At 37.7% G+C, this 21,371-nt stretch overlaps 1 protein-coding gene across 3 annotated transcripts in view; it reads right to left on the bottom strand.

The window, feature by feature from the left end:
* The window catches only part of lpp (LIM domain containing preferred translocation partner in lipoma), a 191,475-nt gene that overhangs the window by 92,035 nt on the left and 78,069 nt on the right, over positions 1-21,371 (bottom strand). For all 3 annotated transcript variants that reach the window (XM_008277529.1, XM_008277530.1, XM_008277531.1), the window contains 2 exons: positions 12,916-13,019; positions 4,408-4,530 (listed from right to left, as the gene is read on the bottom strand). In XM_008277529.1, coding sequence (XP_008275751.1) covers positions 4,408-4,530; positions 12,916-13,019 — 227 coding nt within the window. The remainder of the gene's footprint in view (positions 1-4,407; positions 4,531-12,915; positions 13,020-21,371) is intronic.

Raw genomic sequence — 21,371 nt, forward strand, 5'->3', positions numbered from 1 at the left:
GGCTCCTACTCACTGTTTGTATGTATACAAATACTTGTATGTGTGTTTTTATAGGAAAGAAAATAATAGAAATAGACGCTTTCGCATTGTGTTCTCCACACACAGCGTTAAAATTCATGACCTTGTAACACTGACAACTAACGGTACACAGAGGATATATATTTTATACTGTACACAGACAGCACACAGGAATAACAAAAAAAATATTCTTGTTTTATTTTGTTTTCTCTACTGTTGACTCTCCAAACCCCAAAACCTGTCAACTGGTTTGAAAGGAATGTTACCATACAGGGGAAAAAAACGACACCATTTACCAGAGCAAGCGAAAGAAAAAAAAAAAAAAAAATAGTTGGACTTTCAAAAATCCAACGGTCATTGAACTAATCATGTGTGACGTGTGGCTCCATGGGGAAAATGGCACGCTTAATATTATCATATTTCATCAAAATCACTTTATCCTACGTGTCATTCAAAAATGTACAAAAAAATTAACCATATTAGGTATCAGCGACAACCAACTATTAAACCAAAATCAAATATTTGATAAGTAAAATATCTCTAGTATGTGGATTCACCATTTTTTTTGTTTTATTGTAAAATAAATAATCCAAAAAACTTTCACTTTAATTTTTTAATGAGTTATGACATTTTAAATCAGTCGTATTGTACAAAAGAAATGTTTAAGTTCTTTCTACTTCTAACCATTGCTGTGCTGTTTCCACAGAAGTACTGGATTTTAAATTGCGGTAAAACATGAGCCCACAATGAGTTCAAATGTGACAGGAGCAAAAACACCCAGACACTGCTGAGGGATCAGAGGGTTAAAGGAACAGTTCAACATTTTGGGAAATACTTTTTTCCCCCCTATGAGTTAGATGAGGAGATTGATAGCACTGTTACTATTTTCAATATGGAGCTACAGGCAGTTAGTTTAGTTTAGTTTAGTTTAGTTTAGTTTAGTTTAGTTTAGCTTAGGTTAGCTTAGGTTAACGTACACACTGACAACAGGTGGAAAGAGCTAGCTTGGTTCCATGTATTGATTTTTGGACAGATTAAAGAAACAAGACATTAAGGTATTGAACTGTGCAGGTGCTGGTGGGTGTATTTCAGTATCTTCAGATGGTCCTTACGCTAAGCTAACTCCCATTACTCCTATCCACATATCATATTGTCATTACCAGAGATCACAGATTACCTCAGGGTGAACAAGGCTGGTGGCTGTTGTCGCTCGTTTTTTAATCTTAATATACTCTAACCACAGTAAATGTGACGGCAGGGGCACCAGGCAGGGAGCCCTCTCGTAAAGAAACTAATGTTGCTGTGTATTTGTTAGGATAATGTCAGTAAGTCAACTATTAATAATTCACAAGTGAATTTCAGGCCACAGAGTCATGAGCCAGTCCAACAAAATTAGACCCGGTGTGTAAAAATAAGGGAGAGTGAAAAAGAGTCGAGGTCACACGTAGCTCATGGACCAAGGATTCCCAAACACTCCAGTTGGAAACAAGCAGCAGAAGAGCCAGAACACAATGCAACCAGATGCCACGAACACCAGCACACAGAGCAAAGAGACGCAGGGTTTTATCAGAATGGCAGATGGAAAAGGGATCAAAAATAGTTTGCTTTAAACTGAGAAGCACAGACACTTTTGCTGATTATCAGTGATTGTTCCTTAATATCACAAAAAACAATCAGCGTTAGTGCCTTCAGTGGTCAGTAGTTGATCCTTCCATCCAACTCTAAAAGCCAATAAGCACGTTTCCCAAAATGTCAAACTTGCCATCCATCCACCAGATGTAGGCGATGAGCCAAAGAACGTAAAAAAAAGTTTCCATTCGTTGTTTTTTATGCATATTTTCAATTTTTACATTAAAAATGAGTACAAAAACTACAAATTTTTAAAAAAGTTTATCAAAACAAAGATTTCACACGAAGTGGAATATCAGCTGAATATTATAATAATAACAAAAGATTCCAAACCAAGTGACTTACTTTCAGTAAAATCCTTCTTTTTTGTATTATGAGTTTTCCTACTCCATCAAAAAGGACTATTTGCACTAATTTCCAGAACAGAAATCTGAACATTGGGTAGAGTCAGCTAAACACTCCAAGGTTGAATGGAGAAGATTATGAGTCTCTATCACTCTATAAACCGGAAAATAATTTCAACATCCAATATAAAAAGCTATGTTCACAATCCTTTTAGGAATAAAATGCTGTATGAATCTGGCTAAGAATGAAGCACTTTATGTACATGTATTTTAGATGTTTTCTTTCCACTGGTCTGAAAGATCACATGTTATAGAAGAAAAATAAATCAATCTCAGCTGACCAGTGCATGAACAAACCATGTTTTTCCCTATAGTGTCTCACCTCAAAAATGTGGACGAAAACATGAGATTTAAGTGTTATATTGAATAAAAATGTGTTAATTTAAGGAGGGTTGCTGTCTCCTCATTGGCCCTTTCAGAAATGCCACATTTCCATCCACATTGCTGTTTTTCTAAAGATAACTAGGGCTCTTTTAATTACGTCATCTTCTTCTGCAGCAGGTAATTACTGTACTACCTTAAGTTATTTATCTTGATGCTATACTCTAATATTCCTAGAATAGTAGAAAAAAGAAATACACATAAATCTGCCTTTTCTTTTGCAGATTTTCTGGAAATCCTGTTATAATTTGTGTTACATTTGAATGAAAACTTGACTGAAGTCTAGAATTATCTATAAAATATTGGTGACACACTATTTGAGCGAGTGCTATGATTACACAAGGAATCAACACAGAGCAGAGAAGCAAAAACTGATGTGCAAGCTGATGTGTGAGGCCCTAATCTACGCAGACTGTTGGTCGACCCTGTATTACCTTCTCTGCACCAAACAAAAGACAGAGATTTGTCAAAAGGGCATCTCATCATATTTTATGAGCCCATAATTTCATGTTATTACAGTTTTCCATTTAACATCAGCACACATGAACACACTTGTTCACCACAACACTAAGCATACTAGAAATCATCAAGTCGTATTTTACTTATTGCCTTTAATGTGTATCATTTCAGAACCACAGTGTACACTTCCTTTCTCTCAGTATCCGCTATGTTTCCCCTGTGTGGTGCAATAATTTTAACTTTGTGTGTAGTACAGCCATTTTCCTCCCTCTAACCAGAGAGCCAGGAGTCGCTAAACCGAAGGACGTCAGCACTTGCAACCAGCAGTCTTTTGTCTGTCTTTGCCACACTGCACGCTTCCCCCAAAATACCATGTTTCTCAGGCAACTTGTACACCCAGCTTTGTCATGTGTGATTTTCCATAATCATAGCAGGTTACATTTTAATTTTGCTACTGCGCATAGATATGCACTCACACAAAAGGTCAACGGATGTATAGATGTACATCTTGTATAAGGGCACAGTCCCTCATTTGTGACTAAATGAATACCTCTGTCAATAATTTACCATCTTAACCCTGCTTTCAGTCTTATGTATGCATCCTTCAATAAATAAATAAAGCAAACAGCACGCAGACATGGCAACTACACAGTAAATAATCCTCAGAATAAACCCTGTAACACCTTCAGGATTTTCTTAACTTCAGAGCAGCCACATCTCCGTCGCGTATGTAGCCCTCACAGCCCTTTCAGGTATTACATTTTTGCTCGAATATCTCACTAGAGATATGATCTGCGTGGTGTTACAAACCCCACTGAGCCTTTCTACTCCAAACACAATTGGTTAGGGTTTTTTTATCCGCTTGTCCTACATTTATTGTGTGTCAAACAATTTAGTGAACTGCCCAAGGCTTTGACTTTTTGGAGTTGCTCTTAATATCATTTAATATCAACTAATGATATAGGTCAAGACTCATTTTGTCATTATTGCATTTTTTAAAAAAAAGGATGCAACATATGGGTCTGTTTCCTGCAGGAATGTAATGTACAAAATCACTCAGTGGTTTAAGACTCTTCATTCAATTTTTCTTTTCATGTTTTGGCCTAGTGGCAATCTTCACATAGCAATGTATGTTTAAAAGCTAAGTGTATCATTTTCTAGAGTTGCTACTGAATGTTAGAATGAAAGATGATCTCTTAACCTTTATTTAGGTAAAAGTATTAATTAAATAATGAAAAACTGTCTGTATGCAAATGTTAGTCTTGAATTTAAAATCCTACTTAAGTATTCTTAGCAAAATGTTATGTAAATTGGTGGACTGCTCCTTTATTCTGAAATGCAAACAGACACTACAGCTGTCAGAGTAATAGAGGAAAAAGTGCAATGTTTGGTCTCTTAAAAAGTAGCAGAGGTGCCGTACAGTTATACTTAGAGATGACATTGTCACTTTCCACCACTGAATGTCAGTCTACATTACATGTATGTGCACAGGTGTAAAGTTGTGCTGGTGACATACTTGTGCGCTTCGTGGCTTGTAAGGCGAGCTGCTCTCCAAGTCTGCCAAGATGCTGGTGAGGGAGTCGATCTCTGCATCCAGACTGGAGCGCCTCTCTTCCAGGGTTTTCTCTGGTCCTTTCATCTGTGAGCAAACATCCCATACAGACAGTAGTCAGACCTTCACTTTGTGCACATTTTACTGTGTTGTACATTTACCTGTAAATAGATACAGTCCACAGTCTAACTGGGAGGGATACAATTTACCTAAAGGGTGCATATTAAAAATGTTATTTTATTTTTTGGGGATCTGCTCAGTGTAGAGTTTGGGCTTAGCAAGTTTGCAGAACCAAAAACTGATACATAACACACTGAAGGAAAGGGAAAAACTGAAAAAGTGTAATATGGACACTTTAAAATCAAAAACTGAAATCTCTCATTTACAAAAGTATGCAGACAACGCCAGGATATAAGCAAGGCCACTCAACTCTAACCAGTCTCCCTGTTTCTGCTGCTGAAAAATTTCTCCATAGCATGATGCTGCCACCACCATGCTTCACTGCCAGGACAGTACAGTATTAGCAGGTGAAGAACAGTGCTGAGTATTCACCAGATTCAGTGCTAGAACACCTTACGTTTCAAAGTCATCAAATTAGGGAATGTCTTTCCTCCAGCTATCAGAGAACTAGATTGGCATCCGGCTTTTGCAAAAGAGTGGCTTCCGACTCTACCGTCTTTGCGGCAGGTTCCTACGTCTCTTTTCTGTAGTTTTATTATAATCTTACATTTATTCCTACATAGTCTGTACTTCTTCTGGGTTCATGGTCCTTGTATCTGCTTAGACCAATTTTATTTTAATTTATTTGTAAAACACTTTCTAACACTGTTTTTAAAAAGTGCTATATAAATGCCATTTAATAATAATATCTTCTAAGCGACTGGCGTGTCTTCACTCTACATCATCAAGGCCCTTTTTGCACAGTTACACAGTTGGGCTCAGAAGCCAACTCAAGGAGAGGCTGTTGCCTTTCTCTCTATAACATTGTAAAAACTTGACCTTACTATAAATGGTGCCCTAAGATGACATGCTGTATGTTCTGGTTTGGTGCTACATAATTAAAATAAAACTGAATCATGGCGGTATTAAACTTTCATTTCAACATTTTCAAACGTGCACTTCTTTCTGTAAATTTCACAGCATCTGCTCCATGTCTGAATGAGCACCCTGAGCACTTTTTGGAACAGTCAGGGTGGCAGTCGCACTGGTTTAGACAGTCCTGTAACATTCCTGTATGACTTTCAATGCGGCTGAACTGAATGAACTCGTAATAGGAGACAGGTACACACATGCAACTTACTTTAAACCATGTGACGTGAGCCAAGTGATTTGGAAGAAACTTTTTCAGCACCAATATTGTGGCCTAATTTAAAGAAAAATCTTCTCATTCACTTTGCCTTACATTCATATCTATTACGATGTGAAACATTTAGATTTACTGCGATGGAGACAGAGTCTTTGAGACATCAGATTAATAAGATTTACCGATCTCTAATGTCATCTAGGTTTTGACAAAATGTTACTACGAGCTTAAGTTTAGTTGCTTCCAGTCATTTGTAGGAGTCTTTTCTCTGAGTTTATTTAATACCTGCAGCATCAGACAGCAGCAGGATCTACACGAGCGTCTCCAAAGCAAGAGAAAGTTGTGCTCATTTACACACAGCAAAGCACAAGTAACTTAATTAATTACTTAGAATTATAAATAATCTCCAACATGATGACATGATTGATCAGGATCTAACAGCAGGTGATGCTGTAATGTTTTTTTTCACATTGAGACAGTTGCGCTGTCATACAGAGTCACATTTTATGAGCTGCAGTTAAGATAGTTGTGACATAGCGGTATGTAGAGTTCTGAGCTCCATCACAGCTGCAGGGATATTTTTACTCGATTGTTGGTACAGCAGGAGTTAGATGGACGGCATTTTCAGTGCTGAAGAAATCATAAATAAAAGAGGCTTTTACTTATTTGGACAATTAAGAAAGCTTGCTATTCGTTTAGATTGTGGCTCTGTCCGAAATCACCCACTCATACCTTACATGGTACACTATATAGGGTGTTCGCCATTTTGTAGTGCTGTGTGAATGTTAAGTTACAAATGTTACACCCTCTATAGTGCAATCAAAATATCCTACAATGCACCGTGAAAAGTAGTGAACAGCTGATGTCACTAACCATGCAATATGTACCATCATGCATTGCATGAAAGGAAACGCAAACTAGACAAATGAGAGTGACAAAACTACATAAAAAAGTTAGTAATTTCCTGTTTGTTTTGTCAAATTTTATTTTACCCATTTCTTAACTATGCAATAAACTGCTTTTTTTTAATCATTATTGTTATTATTATTATTATTATTTTTAAGTTATTTTTTTTCCCTTTGTGCCTTTATTGAATAGAGCAGTGAGAGAGAGTGAGGAAAGTGGGGGAAAAGAATGGTGGGAGGACGTGTGGAAAAGGGCCATGAGTGGGATTCGAACTCATGACCTCCACATCAGGACTGTAGCCCTGCACATGGGACACCAGCTCAACCATGTGAGCTACAGCAGCACTCCATAAACTGTAAATTTGATGTGTTTGCACAACACTGCTACGGCACAAATCGAGCGACGAAATTAATAGCTCGAGTAGTGTCCAAAATGTTACTTTGCCGAGGTTCTCCCTACATATTTCACTACATAGTGGTCCCTACATAGGGAGTAGGGAGTGAGTGGATGATTTCAGACACAACCTGTGTCTTCATTTCCTATTAGTACATAACACATATCCCATGACGTACCTTCCAGTCTCGTTTGTATGACAAATATTGCAGGTGTGAATGAAGCCATAAAGAACAAACAAGAAAGTTACGTAAAAGTGATCTATGTCTGAATGACAGAATGCCATCACTTCAACAAACTGACAAAACTGCGATGTTACATATTCTAAGTCTGAAAAAGGCTTTAGTGAGGCTGCTGTGCTTCTGGAAACATTCAAAGCTTTAGAAATGTTTTACACTCGTGCCATGGACTGTCTCTCTGCGCAGTTTAAATTTTTATTAATAGTTTGACTTGGGCGACATGAATACTCGAAAAACGATCCCGTGAATAACTACTTTGTGACACTGATGCTACTGAACCTGTCCTCAAAAAATCTAAAACATAAGTCGACCAAATCTAATATAACTGAAATATATAATATAACACCACAATGCCACATCCAACTTAGTCATAGTACTACTCAGCGGTGTCTCCATTGTAGCTATTTATGCTACTTGGTAGACCCAAGTGTGCCATGTTTGATCCCCTTCATAAAAAGGTGAAAAGGGAGGAAACAGTTCAGGTTGAAAGGGTACAGTCACTTTAACTGGCTTCTCTCAATCATCATCAATGACGAGCAATTCTGACTCTGTGCTGCTCTGAGATATTCTCTCCTGCTTTTTCTCTCCACACTTTTTAAACTTTGGATTACAGTTTCTAAGTTCATGTTTCACCTTGACCTCAGACAATCCTTCTGAAAGCCACACATCAATAGCAGAGACTTCTCCCAGAGAGAAATGTGGTTAGAAATAAGAAGCAATGTATTGTCTGAAAGACAACTTTCTTAACGTGCTGCACTATTCACCTCCTGCTTTTCATTGCTCTTGGATTTACAGTATCTCATTCTTCATGTATTATTCATCACAATCTCATCCAGCGGTATTTCAAACAAAAAGGTCAATTCTTTAAAATTAAAGTCAGATATTTTTTTAATCCATATTTTAAACATGCTCTATAAAGGATGATAAGAATTGCTGCAATTTTTATTTAACTCGTTTATTATCAGAGGAAGCATGAAAGCATCAGTAACAGGATCACTCCAGCAGCAGTCACTGATTTATTCATCTACATTTTTTCTGTCTCACCTCACGAGAAAAATACAACCTTAAGATATTAAATACACAAAATATTTCAGCAAACGAAAAACAAAACTGTTGCACAAAAATCTGGAAAGTAGTTAAAATCATCTGACCGTTAGTGACCCTCTGTTTTCTACTAAATTCCCGGGAATTTCTCCACGGAATGACAGATATATTTTTAGTCTTCTGAACTATGCTGCAACAGCAAGAAGACTTCTTGCAATTGCCTGCGGGGGCTTTTTGAGTTGGCTGGATCAGTGACTGCTTCTTATTCTAATGTTATGTGTTTGGATTACCTGTCACAATCTATTACAGGCAGGGTTTGCCTCCATTTGGAGCAGAGCTGCTGCTTAAAAACATCTAAGGCAATCATGAGCAGGGGTAAACAAAGCAAAACACTAATGGCTTGTCTCAAATCAACAAAAGAAAAAAAACAGGCAAACTTGTTTAACGGTGATAACAAGGAGGATGAAAGGAAACATTGCAGTCTTTGTGTTAAGTAGGAATTTGCCATATAGGGCTTTTTAATGTGGACAACAGCCACAATGAGAGGTTTCTGCCTTTACATGTCATAATCCAGATGTCTATATACGCAAGGGTGATACAGGCTTGAGCTTATTTAGGCCTTCTTCTGTGTAAAAAGCCATTTAATCACTCATTCAGTATGTAAAATTTCTCTACTCAGACTCAGAGAAAAAGATATTTTGATTGGTATCTATCCCTTTTTCTGAACAGCGCCTACAATTTAAGTGTTCTGCTCTGGCTACAGGAGACATAATTAAGATACCAGTGGTGTATTAAGGAATTAAGTTGCAGGCCAGAATGACTCTACAGCCTGTATGATAGGAAAAGAAAAGCTACTGTGGAGACGAATGCAGGAAAGAACTTTTAAAATTAATTGGCCACTTAATTTCTTGTGTAATTTTAGGCCTTTAATATATATATATATATGTCCGGAGATCAAAAATTGCTATTCGGACCAGCCCTACGCAAAATATGCTTGTTAAAATGTTCAGTAGCTGCCCTCTCAAAACCATGCATCTCCAAAATGTCAGTGTTTCACCTGCTAAGAATATCAAGTTTTCCGTAGTTCAAAGGGTTTTTTTAATTGTTTATTTTCTTTAAAGAATATATTCACATTGTTTTAAATTGACTATGAGACTTGAGCTGCTACATTTAAAGGGGACTAATGTGTCATACAAATTTCCAAGTCTGCATTTATATATTGGCATACCTTTGCATGATTTACAGGTCAAAACACTCCTTATCTTTTGCAGGACCTTTATGCAGCCATTCAGTTCAATCTCAGTCAGGCTGTTTCTGGTGCGTCAAAGCCCCAGTGGCCACTGGTAGTATTGCAACTACAATCCCCCTGTGGCCCGACAAGCTTTTCCCTGTAGACCCCCATTATGAAAGAAACATCTGTAAACAGTTGGACAGGAAGACTGCAAACAAAGTCGGTGTTTACTGTGTATTATGAATTTTCAATCCACAGAGGTTTCATATTTGTAGAATTTTCGCAGCACCTTGAAAAGTGAGTAGAGATGTTGATGATTAATTACGGGTATTTTACTGTGAAAGACTGTAGCTCGTTTGCTGTGTTCAAAACTGTGGAATTTACTGAGCCAATCATTAAACAGCAATTTTAAGTTACTATTTTTTGTGATTTAATTTATAATTCAAATAGTCTGGTGTTTACTTTATCTGTTATTAAAATTCCAGCCAATTTTGTGGTAAACATCGTCAGCCAAAAATGGTTTGACCAGTAAATGAAATGGAACAATGACTACAGTACTTCATTCATTTACAATTTTTTTTTTCAAGTATGAGTTGTTATTGTAGCAAACTCAGGAAATTGTTTAAAATTTGCACAATACATCCAGATGTCACTCCTTGTTCTTCTTCTTTACTCAACATTTTCTCAAATCCATCTGTACATGTTCGAGCTCGAATCTAAACCAAAATTTTTGAGTAGACAATACCAACAGTTTACTGAACAACTTCAGCAACACAGAATGAACAGCCATTAGTTATAAAGGTAACACTGAAATCACTGGTGTTCAGAACAGGCTGAAACCTGGACCTTTGGCTTGCAGGGATAAATTTTACATTTGATTACCTCAAGTTTTTTTTTCTTCTTCTATTTTTGTCCAAACTTGACAGTGACAGCAGATACAGACAGAAGAGAAAGAGAGAACGTTTTTAAGACAAAGGCCTGACTCGTTAGCTAAGCTACCTTTGTGTCATTAAGCCACAGTCACCTAAGATTCCGCTGCTTTGTCTGATAAAGGATATCCTGACATAATACATACTTGACAGAAAAACCACTAAAATCGTTGTTTGTAATTTTGGTAGATGTTCACTTCATTTGTGTATCTCCCACTACTGAAGTCTCATACTGACTTTAGATGAACCTTCCATCCATCCATTATCTATACACCGCTTAATCCTCACTAGGGTCGCGGGGGGGCTGGAGCCTATCCCAGCCGACTTAGGGCGAAGGCAGGGGACACCCTGGACAGGTCGCCAGTCCATCGCAGGGCCACACTTAGAGACAGACAACCAAGCACACTCACATTCACACCTACGGACAATTTAGAATCACCAATTAACCTCAACATGTTTTTGGACTGTGTGGGAGGAAGCCGGAGAACCCGGAGAGAACCCACGCTGCACGGGGAGAACATGCAAACTCCACGCAGAAAGATTCCGGTGCCCCCAACCTTCTTGCTGCGAGGCAACAGTGCTAACCAACTGCGCCACCCTGCAGCCCTAGATGAACCTTGAATTACATTTTTGTATAGAATTCTGGATTTTGTTTCCATATCACTTACACTGAAAGTACACTGGGATGTTCTAAGGTGTGGTCTGGATAGAAGGAGTGATTCTAACAAGCAAAATATCTGCTCTAATTTTAATAGTGAAAATCTGAATCAGCAAATGTGAAAATATCAGTTACTGAATAGGAGATACATAATTCTAACTGATGGGGGGAAACTTACTTTTTATGAATGTAGAAAACTACTTGCCATCTTTTACCAGAAATTTCATAAATGGAGGTAACGCAACTTGTCACTCGTAAATAAGATTTGCTTCTACTGGTTGGTAACCTGTTGCTGTTTTGTACAACCAGACATGAACTCAGATCATTACCCGTGTATTCATTAGGTATTTTAAAAGTTAGTTTTACCCAGAGAATACAGTACACTTAAACATAAATAAAAGAACTTTTAAGAGTATCTGATAACTTTACACAGACTAGTTTAATGTAAAATATTAGTAGCTGGTAAATCACAACTATCAGAACCAAGACAGATATTTTTAAATATAACAAAGGCTGTGGATATGACAATCATCATTATAAAGTAAAAAAGATTTAGCATTAGCTTAAAAAATTAATTATGATGCTCGAGTGTCTCCAAATAAAATTAAGAAAGAATATGTAGTTATACTTATAGGTAGCTTCATGTTACTGTACACATAGTGGAATAATCCCACACTTTATACTACATAGACTTTATATTGCATAAAGCCTGTGGGATCAGTATTCAGTACTGGCCAACACTTGGAGCTCTGGTAATAGAATCGGTATAATAAAAGTGGAAATGGTAAGCATGTTGTGAAAACATAGCTATTGCAATCTGACTTCATAAAATGAAAGAGCTGCCGTGGAAGCCTGAAATGTTTCCACAGATTTCTAATAGCAGAAGTAAATTTTGTTGAAAGCTTATTGCATTCCTAACTGCTCGTGTGTCTCCTTTTTCTGAGCTCTGCCAATTCTAAATACGTAAAGAGAGAGCAGCGCTGCTGGTTGGCCCAGTCTAACATTCCCTTGGTTAAACAAAACCACGAGATTGAGAACTCCGAGTGTCATTGCACTGCACCTTTTAAAATACCAGTATAGCTGTTAGAGTGCCTGTAGTTTACATTAAGGTCATAACACTGCGTGAACGTATGTATCCTGCTATTCCTAAGGGTGCAGTCTTATACTCTATGTTTACAGTATGTGTGGGAAGAGCGGTGAATTTACACGCATTGCATAACTTATTTAAATTATGCAACATTCTGTCTCCAAACTTACAAAGGACGCATTCATTTAGGAAAGAAAACTGGTCAGATCAAATGAGGGGCTTGAAGAGGGAGATTTTTTTTCTTCCTGCTTACACTGAACAAAGGAATGTGAAGCACTTGGAGGATTTCTCAGCAGAGGTCAAGTGCTGAGAGTGTCAGTCAGAGCGCAGAGGCCAGATATCCCGGGAGGGCCAAATGCCTGTGGGTATTATGACCAGCAAAGCAAAGGAAAGTGACCAGGCTTCACCAATAGGTGTCAGCCTTCCATCCTTCCTGCATTAAGAGCTCTCAGAGATGTAGCGTGTTAGTGTGTGTGGGTCCATGAGTTAAGAGTGGCTGGCTCCAGGCAGCATCTGGAGCTGGACGTCTCTGCAGTTGGCTGCAGCTCAAATGGACAGACAGTTTTGCTGGACTTGGTACATGAACTCAGTGTAGCGCTCGGGGCTGTTTTTGCTTTCTGTGCTGACTCTTAGAGAGTTACTGACAACCAAGAAAATTTAATACAACAGCAGCTTCTCTCACCTGATAATCGTACGAGTTCACCGGCGGTGGAGGAGGAAAGGAACCGGGGGATGATGGGAAACCGGCTGAGTCTTCGGCAGGTGGTGGAGGGGGAGGGTAGTCCGCTGGGATGGAGAGACACGCACATAAACACACACACCAAGAAAAACAAAAACGGCTCATTAAATACTTCCTCTTTTTTCTGCAGACAAACTGTCACCATTCTGAAAGAGGAGACACCGCACTGCTGAATAAACACGCAAAAGAAATGAAACTTCTTTATCAACTAGTGTCACAGCTGCAGAAAGCAACAAGAAGAGGTAAAAGGTTGCAGATCTATGGATAAAGAGAGTCATATAAACATCTGGAGTTTAGCAGCTGCACAGACAAGGTCAAATGTACAGGAAGAAATAGTCCTGCAACTTCTGATTATCTTCACTGTTGATTAATCTGTCAATTTCTCGATTAATTGAACAGTTGAAATATCAGTGTTTCCCGAAGCACAACATCATGTCGTTATGTCCACAACCCAAAGAGATTCAGTTTACTGTCACAGATAAATAAAGAATCCACAAAATATTCACATTTAAGAAACTGGAATCGGAGAATTTAGAGTTTCCTGTTTTTTAATAACTCAAACAACATCAGGACGATTTAATTAATGGTTGACAACTAATTGATTCATCCAGTAAGGTTGCTGAGCTGAATACATGAACGGCTCTACAGAGGGTCCTGCATGGAGTCGGGTTTAACGGCTGAATGATGTTTTTGGCCTTCCTCTATTGAAAAACACTTAATGTCTGTTATTTTATATGTGCTGTATAAATAAAGGTGACTTGGCTTGATTAAAAGCAGATAATCACATTGATTATTAAGATATTCACATTCCTGTTAATCCTCTGAACCTCAAAACACACCAGCAGGTTGAAAGGGCAAAAAACAAATAAATTGTCAAAATCGCACAATTAACAGTGTCAGAAACTGAAAAAATTGAAAGAATTGTCAGATTTGAAACTTCTCCATGGTCCTTGAACTAATTTTGTGCAACATGTGGTTCCACTGGAAAAATTAACCTTAAACTAGAAAGTCATGACTAACTTAACTGTGTTCAACAGTGAAGTGACAAAAGAAATGTGTGACCTTTCGGCTGAACTGCAGAGCAGACGCTGAGCCGTGCTGCATTTATTTTACTGGTCAAGTATGTTTCGCTTTTCTCTCAGTCTCTCTTGTGGTGTACTCACGGTTTATATAGGAGCAAGTTGTCGCCAAGGTCAGCATGGTGAAATATCTTTCTAGAGTTAATGCACAGAGGAATGTGAAAAACGCGTAGTTTGTAGAGGTTGTAAAAATATAAGTAGTAAAATGTCTATAGTATGTACATTCACCATTTTAATTTAGCATTGGTAAACACCTATGGGCACATGGAAAAATGTTGTATATGTTGATTCCAATTTCTGTCAAATAAATAATCAAAGAAATTCAACTTTTGTGTTTTTCTTTCTGTGATTTATGGTATCGTGACAGTTTGGTCTTGCAGAAAAGCAATTTTTGAGTTTTCTCGTCTTCTAGTGACGGTTCTTTCCATTAAGTTGCAGTAAAAAAAAAAAAAAAAAGCAACCACAGTGAACAAAAAATGTGACAATAGCATTAACATCTTTAAAGCTGGGTTAATTAAGGGTTAAGTTGTCTGAAAATTTGGCAAAGGTACAACAATTTTTTAAACTTATACCTACAGTAAGGGGCACGGCTTTTCGAAAATCAGCATTTGTACAAAAATGCTGAGAAATTAGGATTATTACCGGCTAAATTCATTATGTAAGATTTCATAATAATTTTCCTGAACTGTAATCTGTCCTCTACTGTAAATTCAAATCAGACATGTGAAAGAGGTCAAACTGTTACAATTGGGAGAAAGGGAGTATGAGAGACAAAGAAGCAGAGCCTTGTTTTCTCACGTCAATGGATTGACACACATAATTGCAGCAATTTGGTTAACTAAGAAGCACTAATCTGGAGTAAGCATGTGTGTTTTTTTTTTTTTCCTTCTTGAGATTGGAAATGTAAATGTTGTGTTACAAACGAGTTAGACTAGGTGTTTGCTCTGCCAGAGGCAGAGAAACAAGCCAAATTTGTAGTTCTGAAGTCCATGCTAATCCAAGGATTGCATCCAGCCACATGTTTCAGACAGGATAAGGAGTTACGTGCCAAATTAAATTCTGATTTGGCTTCTCTCGGCACAGGACTTAAGACTGAATCATTTGACCATGTACTTCTAAGTACCAAACCAGACATGAGCTTTGCAAATTAAAGGCTTTTATGAGACGTAATGGGAATTTGTTCCAATGCTAAGACTTTGATGAGTCCTGTTCAGAAATTCCATTTGCTTTCCATGGCTTTTATCTGTTTTCATTAGAATCTAATTGATGTCATCAGTGTAGTTTATCCAAGGCAGCTGACCAAATTAATTAAGCGTGGTTTTCAGTTGCCTCGACAAAACAGGCAAAATTAAAAAAAAAAAAAAAAAAAAAACAAGAAGAAGAAGAAGTGGAGACAGAGAGATAATGCAGCATGGTTAAAATTGGACACGTCTGCGTCTTGAGCATTACTACATTCAAGAAATAGTGAGCATTGCATTAAACATTCCCTCTGGGTGCTTGAGGGCCTCCGTGTGAATTGTTTATATAATAACCTTGTGACCTCCACTAAAACTCCAGAGTGTAACAGCTCCTCTAAACCTCTGGGAGAGAAAATAAAATATGCTGCTCAACAACAAGGCTCTGCCCCGGTCCGCCTCCCCGCCCCCCCTCGCTCCAGCGCAGATCGCTTTTTGCCAGAATATAAGTCACTTGTAACTTGTGGCTTACAGAGAATTAAAACATTAAGTTTCATGTACGTTTCTCTCGAACATCAAAGATGTTTTGGATTTATCATTTCAGGAAACACAAGAGTTGTAAATGTTTCAGAGACGCATGTTTTATTGAAAAGGTCTTACAGCTCCGTATGTGGAACAGTGGAAAGCAAGACTTGGAGCAGGAACAGGGGTCATTAAGCATCTTTGCTGAAAGGATCTCCTGGTTGTTTTACGCCTTGACCTTATTTTTCTCGCATCCGTCATCCTGCCAGTCATTTAGGATTGAAATGTGTTAATGTGCTAATGTAAAACACCATCGCTGGCAGTGTTTGTATTCCCCGCAGTCCTTTCAAGCAAAACCACTTTCTCTCATAAACGACGGCACTCAACCTTGAAGCTGTTTGCGGCTGATTCAGGGTCAGCAAAGAAACAGTCGCTTAATAGAAGCCTTTCAAATTAAGTGGCATGTAATGTTATAGCTTATTTCCATAATTGAACATTCTTCAATAAAAAGGAATTACCTGACTTTTAAAATACATCACTAGCAACCAGAAGATCTTCAGCTGTGACATTTAACCCGACGGACGTACATTTGCATAGAAATTCACATTTGCCTGGTATGCCACCTCTGCAGGGAGGCTACTGTGTGTGAGCACTTCAGTGAATAAAATAATGACAGTTATATCGGTTAAGAACTAAGCACATATTTAATCATTTCTAAGTGTACAGTATCCTGCCATCATGGTTCTGATATCGCCTAATTCCAGACAATCTCCCGCTAATTATGGACAATTATGGACAAACATCTGTACTGCCAGCATTTTATGGTGAGGTACATGTAAAAACACAAGTTTCATAATAAATAATACGAAATATTTATTTTTTATTTAAAGTCTGACATAAAAAAAAATCTTCAAGCATTTTTACACTAAATGATGGAAATGATTTGGATAGCCAGGACTTTTGTGATTTCATTTAAAAAAAAAAGAGCGAGGTACAACAGCATGCTTCTCCTTATAATGACCAATACAAGAGCCTTAAAGTAAAGGTAATTAAATCTCCCCGAAAAGAGCCTTTGATCCACAGGGTTAAAGACTAAAACATTTAGACTTACAAAAACGTAAGTCACTGAAGCTGAAAATGGTTAAAACAACACTCAGGTTAAACAGCGGTGCTTGTACAAGGATCACACAGCACAAGTCAGTTTAAAGAGGGATTCCCAAAATTTTCAGCCTCGACCCCCAAAATAACAACGGACAAGCCCCCAGAGAGTCTCCATCCCAGGAGGAGGCTGCAGCAACACCTCACACACAACAACACATGCTGCTGTTATAAACACAGACATACCGACAACACAACAGCCTTAAAACCATAATACTATCATATTATTCTATATCAATTTTACATAGGCTAGCAGTGGAGTACATCATTCAAAGCAGTCTTCATGTATAAACTACTAAAACTACTGAAGCACAATGTTTTCTTGTCAGATACAAAAAAAATAAATTAAAAAATAAATAGGAAAAGGAGAGGATTTTTTGTTTTTCCATTTTAACCTTCTGAAAAACAAAACTCACAGGTGAATTTGAAAGGCATGTCATCTTTTAGGAAAAAAAAGATAACATTCCACTACTTATCTGGCAGAATTGTCACATGACAATCTTCTGTTACGTGCCATTCTGTTGAGAAACATAACCAAATCTAAACTTTAAACTGATATTTTATCAAAACCAGTTTATTCCTTACTTCTATTTTTTATTTTTATTTTTTTTTTAAAGAAAACACTTTAAATAACCATTTTCAGCCATACTTTGTAAAAAAAAAAAAAAAAAAAGATTCAGTGCTGCCATTAGCCATCAGTTGCAGCTTCCAGTCATGTGACAAAAATTCTGGGAGTTTTCAGCTGAACTGCAGGCTGTGTTATCACAGCTAGGAGCCAAGTATGGAAACGAATTACAAATTTAAATATCTCTATTTAGGGCCAATATTGTTTAATATGCTGACTCTAGGTTGTTTTTTATTATTATTTTTTGCTAAATAAATAAAGAAATGTCACGTTCTTTTTTTTATGGTTTATAGAAATTGTATCTCTGATATCCTGCACAAAATACATTTTTTCAGTTTTCTCCACTACTAGCCATGGCTGTGCTGTTTCCATGGACATGCCGGAGCTATATCGCAGTGAAACATGAAACTACAGTGAGCAAAAATGTGACAGGAACACCAAATGGTTGGGGTTCAAAGGGTTAATGTTCAGTTAATGCTCAGTTTGATGCTTTTGTCTTCATTCATTTGGTTCCTCACATATTTTGCCGTGTGCTCATTCTTCCTTGTTCACTACTGTATTCACAATAGTATCTACATATGGCATGTTCAGATGTCAACATCTTATTAAGAAAAAAAAAAAAAAAGTTGGTTTCAATATGCAACATCCCCTACATCCATATATCGCCCCAACTGCATTACTGTAAAAGTAATCCAAACAAATAACAGCAAGCTGCAGGTTTGCTGTAAAGTGGCATTACATGACCGAGGAAACTTCTCAAACAACCTTTTTAGGAACTTGGCAGCTTAACTTGCATTTCTATGACCAGAAGGACCTTGTTCCAGTTTTGGTTCCTGGACTCAGTTCCTGCCCCCCAGTCAATATTAGCATACGAGATAGGAATTTAGATGAACATTATTGACATTTAAACAACAGTTTCTGTATGTAGTCAACTTATACACTAGTCTAAAACAGACGGATTGTGAGAGAGCAGCTGGTATTTTAGTGTAAATTTGGTTTTATGTAAAGCCTGGTAATTGTTTAAAAGATTGCAAAATGGGGCAAATCAAGACAAAACATTTTACACACTGAAAAAACACTATGTTTAAGGTGAACTGAAGTATTTTTATTGAGACGTATTCTGTGTTTTCTCCCTGTTTTTCCACTTTCTTTTAACCATAGGAATTTCTAAGCTGTCCTTTAAGATTCTTTCCTCTCACCCGCACAGAAACTCTGACATAACATCTTCCCGCAAAACGCAGCTGAATCAAGTGCTTCTCAGCTCAAGGACAGTAAATTTCTAGAGGACAAAAGGGGATTGGAGCACACTGAGGTTTAATTGTGCAAAGAGACAAACGTTTCAACACTACTGTGTCTTCTTGGATTTTTCATCCAATAGTTTCGAAATCCTATTCATCCAAATGTTCAATAACAACTGTACAGCTGGTTTATGTTGAATACATCTGTATCATAGCAGCGTCCACTTTGACTCTGACAGAGACAGAGCAGTGTTGAAACATTAGTCGGTTTGCACAATTAAAAGCTGTGGATGAATCAGTGTGCTCCAGTCTGCTTTTGTTCTCTGAAAGTCTGCAGCAGAATCTTATACAAATGTATCTTGAAGTGTGTTTTCTGGCATTTTCTTTCGCTTTGTGTATTTACTTGCTACATGAACTCTTCACTGGCTTCCCACCACATACAACAGACACCACCGACTGTGTGTACTGAAAAACACAACCAAGCTGGAGGTACCACCAGAAATAAAAATCCCGGGTCCTTGTTGAAGTCCGCAGTAAACTTTCTACCATTTGCGTCACCTGTGCGGCCAATATTTCTATTCTTAATAAATCAAAAATCAACACAGAGTTGAGCTGTAGTACTTTCTGTTCTGCTGGTTTGCGCTGTGCTTATGCTGTCGTGCTTTTCAGCAGAGTGAACCAGGCAGAGTGAGAACGAATCCTGTGCTGTGAATGAAGCTGGCTCCATTTGTGACAATAGGGAGATGAAAGCACCAAGGGAGCAGTAATGAGAGAAGCAGCAGGAACACCTACTTAATACGACAACTTCCCCTCTCTTTATTGAGCAATTACTTTTAAGTAGCTGCTTTGTGAACAAGGAATCCTAATCAGTGATTAAAGTTATTTGAGAGGCCATAATTGGTTATCAGGAAGCCGAGTATTGTTAAAGGGATGATAAAAGGGTGGAGATGGATCCAGCTGTGACACTGGGACTAATATTAAACTTTGTTTATCAAGTAACTGATACATTTATTAACACTTCAAGTACTGTATATGACTAATGATTGCTAACTGTGGCAGTCTCGTGTATGTAAAAAAACAAAAAGAAATGTTTAAAAAAAACCTTTAAAGGCTGCCGATTAGCCTTTTTTAAGTAGTTGTCTTCTGTAGTCAGGATTAGTAAACTCTGTAGGAGAGGAAGATTGTACACTGAAGGCTGAGCATATGTTTACAGATTTACATATGTACAATATTATCAGAGTTACAAGTGTGTAAGCGGCCGCCATCTGGCCTGTAAGGACTTAGGACAAAGCCTGGCACACAATATAACTGCCTTTCGCATAATGTATCCAACAGTTCAGTGAACGAAGCAGTTTGCAGCAGAGAGAGCACAAACTGGAGAAACCTAAAATACAGGGAGAGAGTGTTTTGGGCACACAGAACATAAATTATCTCCCACAATCTGAGCTTGATTTACTGCTAAGAGCTTGCTGGTGTCTGTTAGCATTTACACATGCTGCAGTGAGCCAAAATAAGGGGAGTGAAACAGTGTTGGTTCACATGTGTCATGTGACAGTCAGAGCTGTAAAGCAGAGTAACACTGACAGCTAACCCGCTGAACTCCAAAACCTGCAGACAGGTTTGAGTAACATGTTGGTTTTTTCCTTTTTGTTTTTTTTTGGGTTTTTTTTATTAAACAAATTTACACCATGAATCACAGCCAGAAACTATAGCAACTGAAAAAAATCCTCAAATTTTCAACTTTTCAACAGTGTTTAGAAGAATAATGTGGGCTGTCCAGTTCCATCTGGAAAATAAACCAAATCTCAGCTTAAAATCATAACATTTATTCAAAATTCCTTGATTCTACATGTCTCTTTTAAGATCTAATGTAAAACGAAAAAGTTCTAGGTGCAACTAAAAAGCCATGAATGATTCAGCTGCAACCAACAGTCACAGGACACAAGGTTTTCAGATGAACTGCAGCCCGTGTTTACTCAGAGGAGAGTAGACAAGTATGGAAACAAATTATAGATTGAAGAGGCAAACATATCATACTTGACCATTAAAGTAAATGCACCAGCAGTGCTTATAAATAGCACAAGAGGAGCAAGTTGTCAGCAAGTTGTTGGAAGATATATTCAGCAAGGTGAAATATCTTTCTAGAGCTGATGTGGAGAGTAGAGTGAACATGTTTGCAGAGGTTGTCGAAATGTAAATCATAAAGCATCTATAGTATGTGGAGCGTTCATTTGTTTTCCCAGTATTGTTCACACATGGTGGCACTTGAAAAAAAAAAAACATCATGTTGAGTCCATGTTCTTTCAATTTTTGTAAAATAAGTAACAAAAGAAAATCAACTTTTGTGTTCTCCTTTTATGATTTATGACATTATAACTGGCTACTCCACTAACTCAACTCATTGTTGAGTTACTTGTACTTCCAGCCATGGTAGTGCCGTTTCTAAAGAGGTGCAGGACTTTATATTGCAGTGAACAAACAGCCCACAGTGAGTAAAAATGTGATGGGAGCAAAAAGCGCCCAGAAGCTGCTTTGGATTCAGAGGGTCAAAGAACTGGCATCCAAATGGTAAATTATTAATTGCTTTATGTTTGCACAATCC

The sequence above is a fragment of the Stegastes partitus genome, unplaced genomic scaffold (genome assembly GCF_000690725.1).
Source record: "Stegastes partitus isolate 25-593 unplaced genomic scaffold, Stegastes_partitus-1.0.2 Scaffold100, whole genome shotgun sequence".
Classification (NCBI taxonomy): Eukaryota; Metazoa; Chordata; class Actinopteri; family Pomacentridae; genus Stegastes; species Stegastes partitus.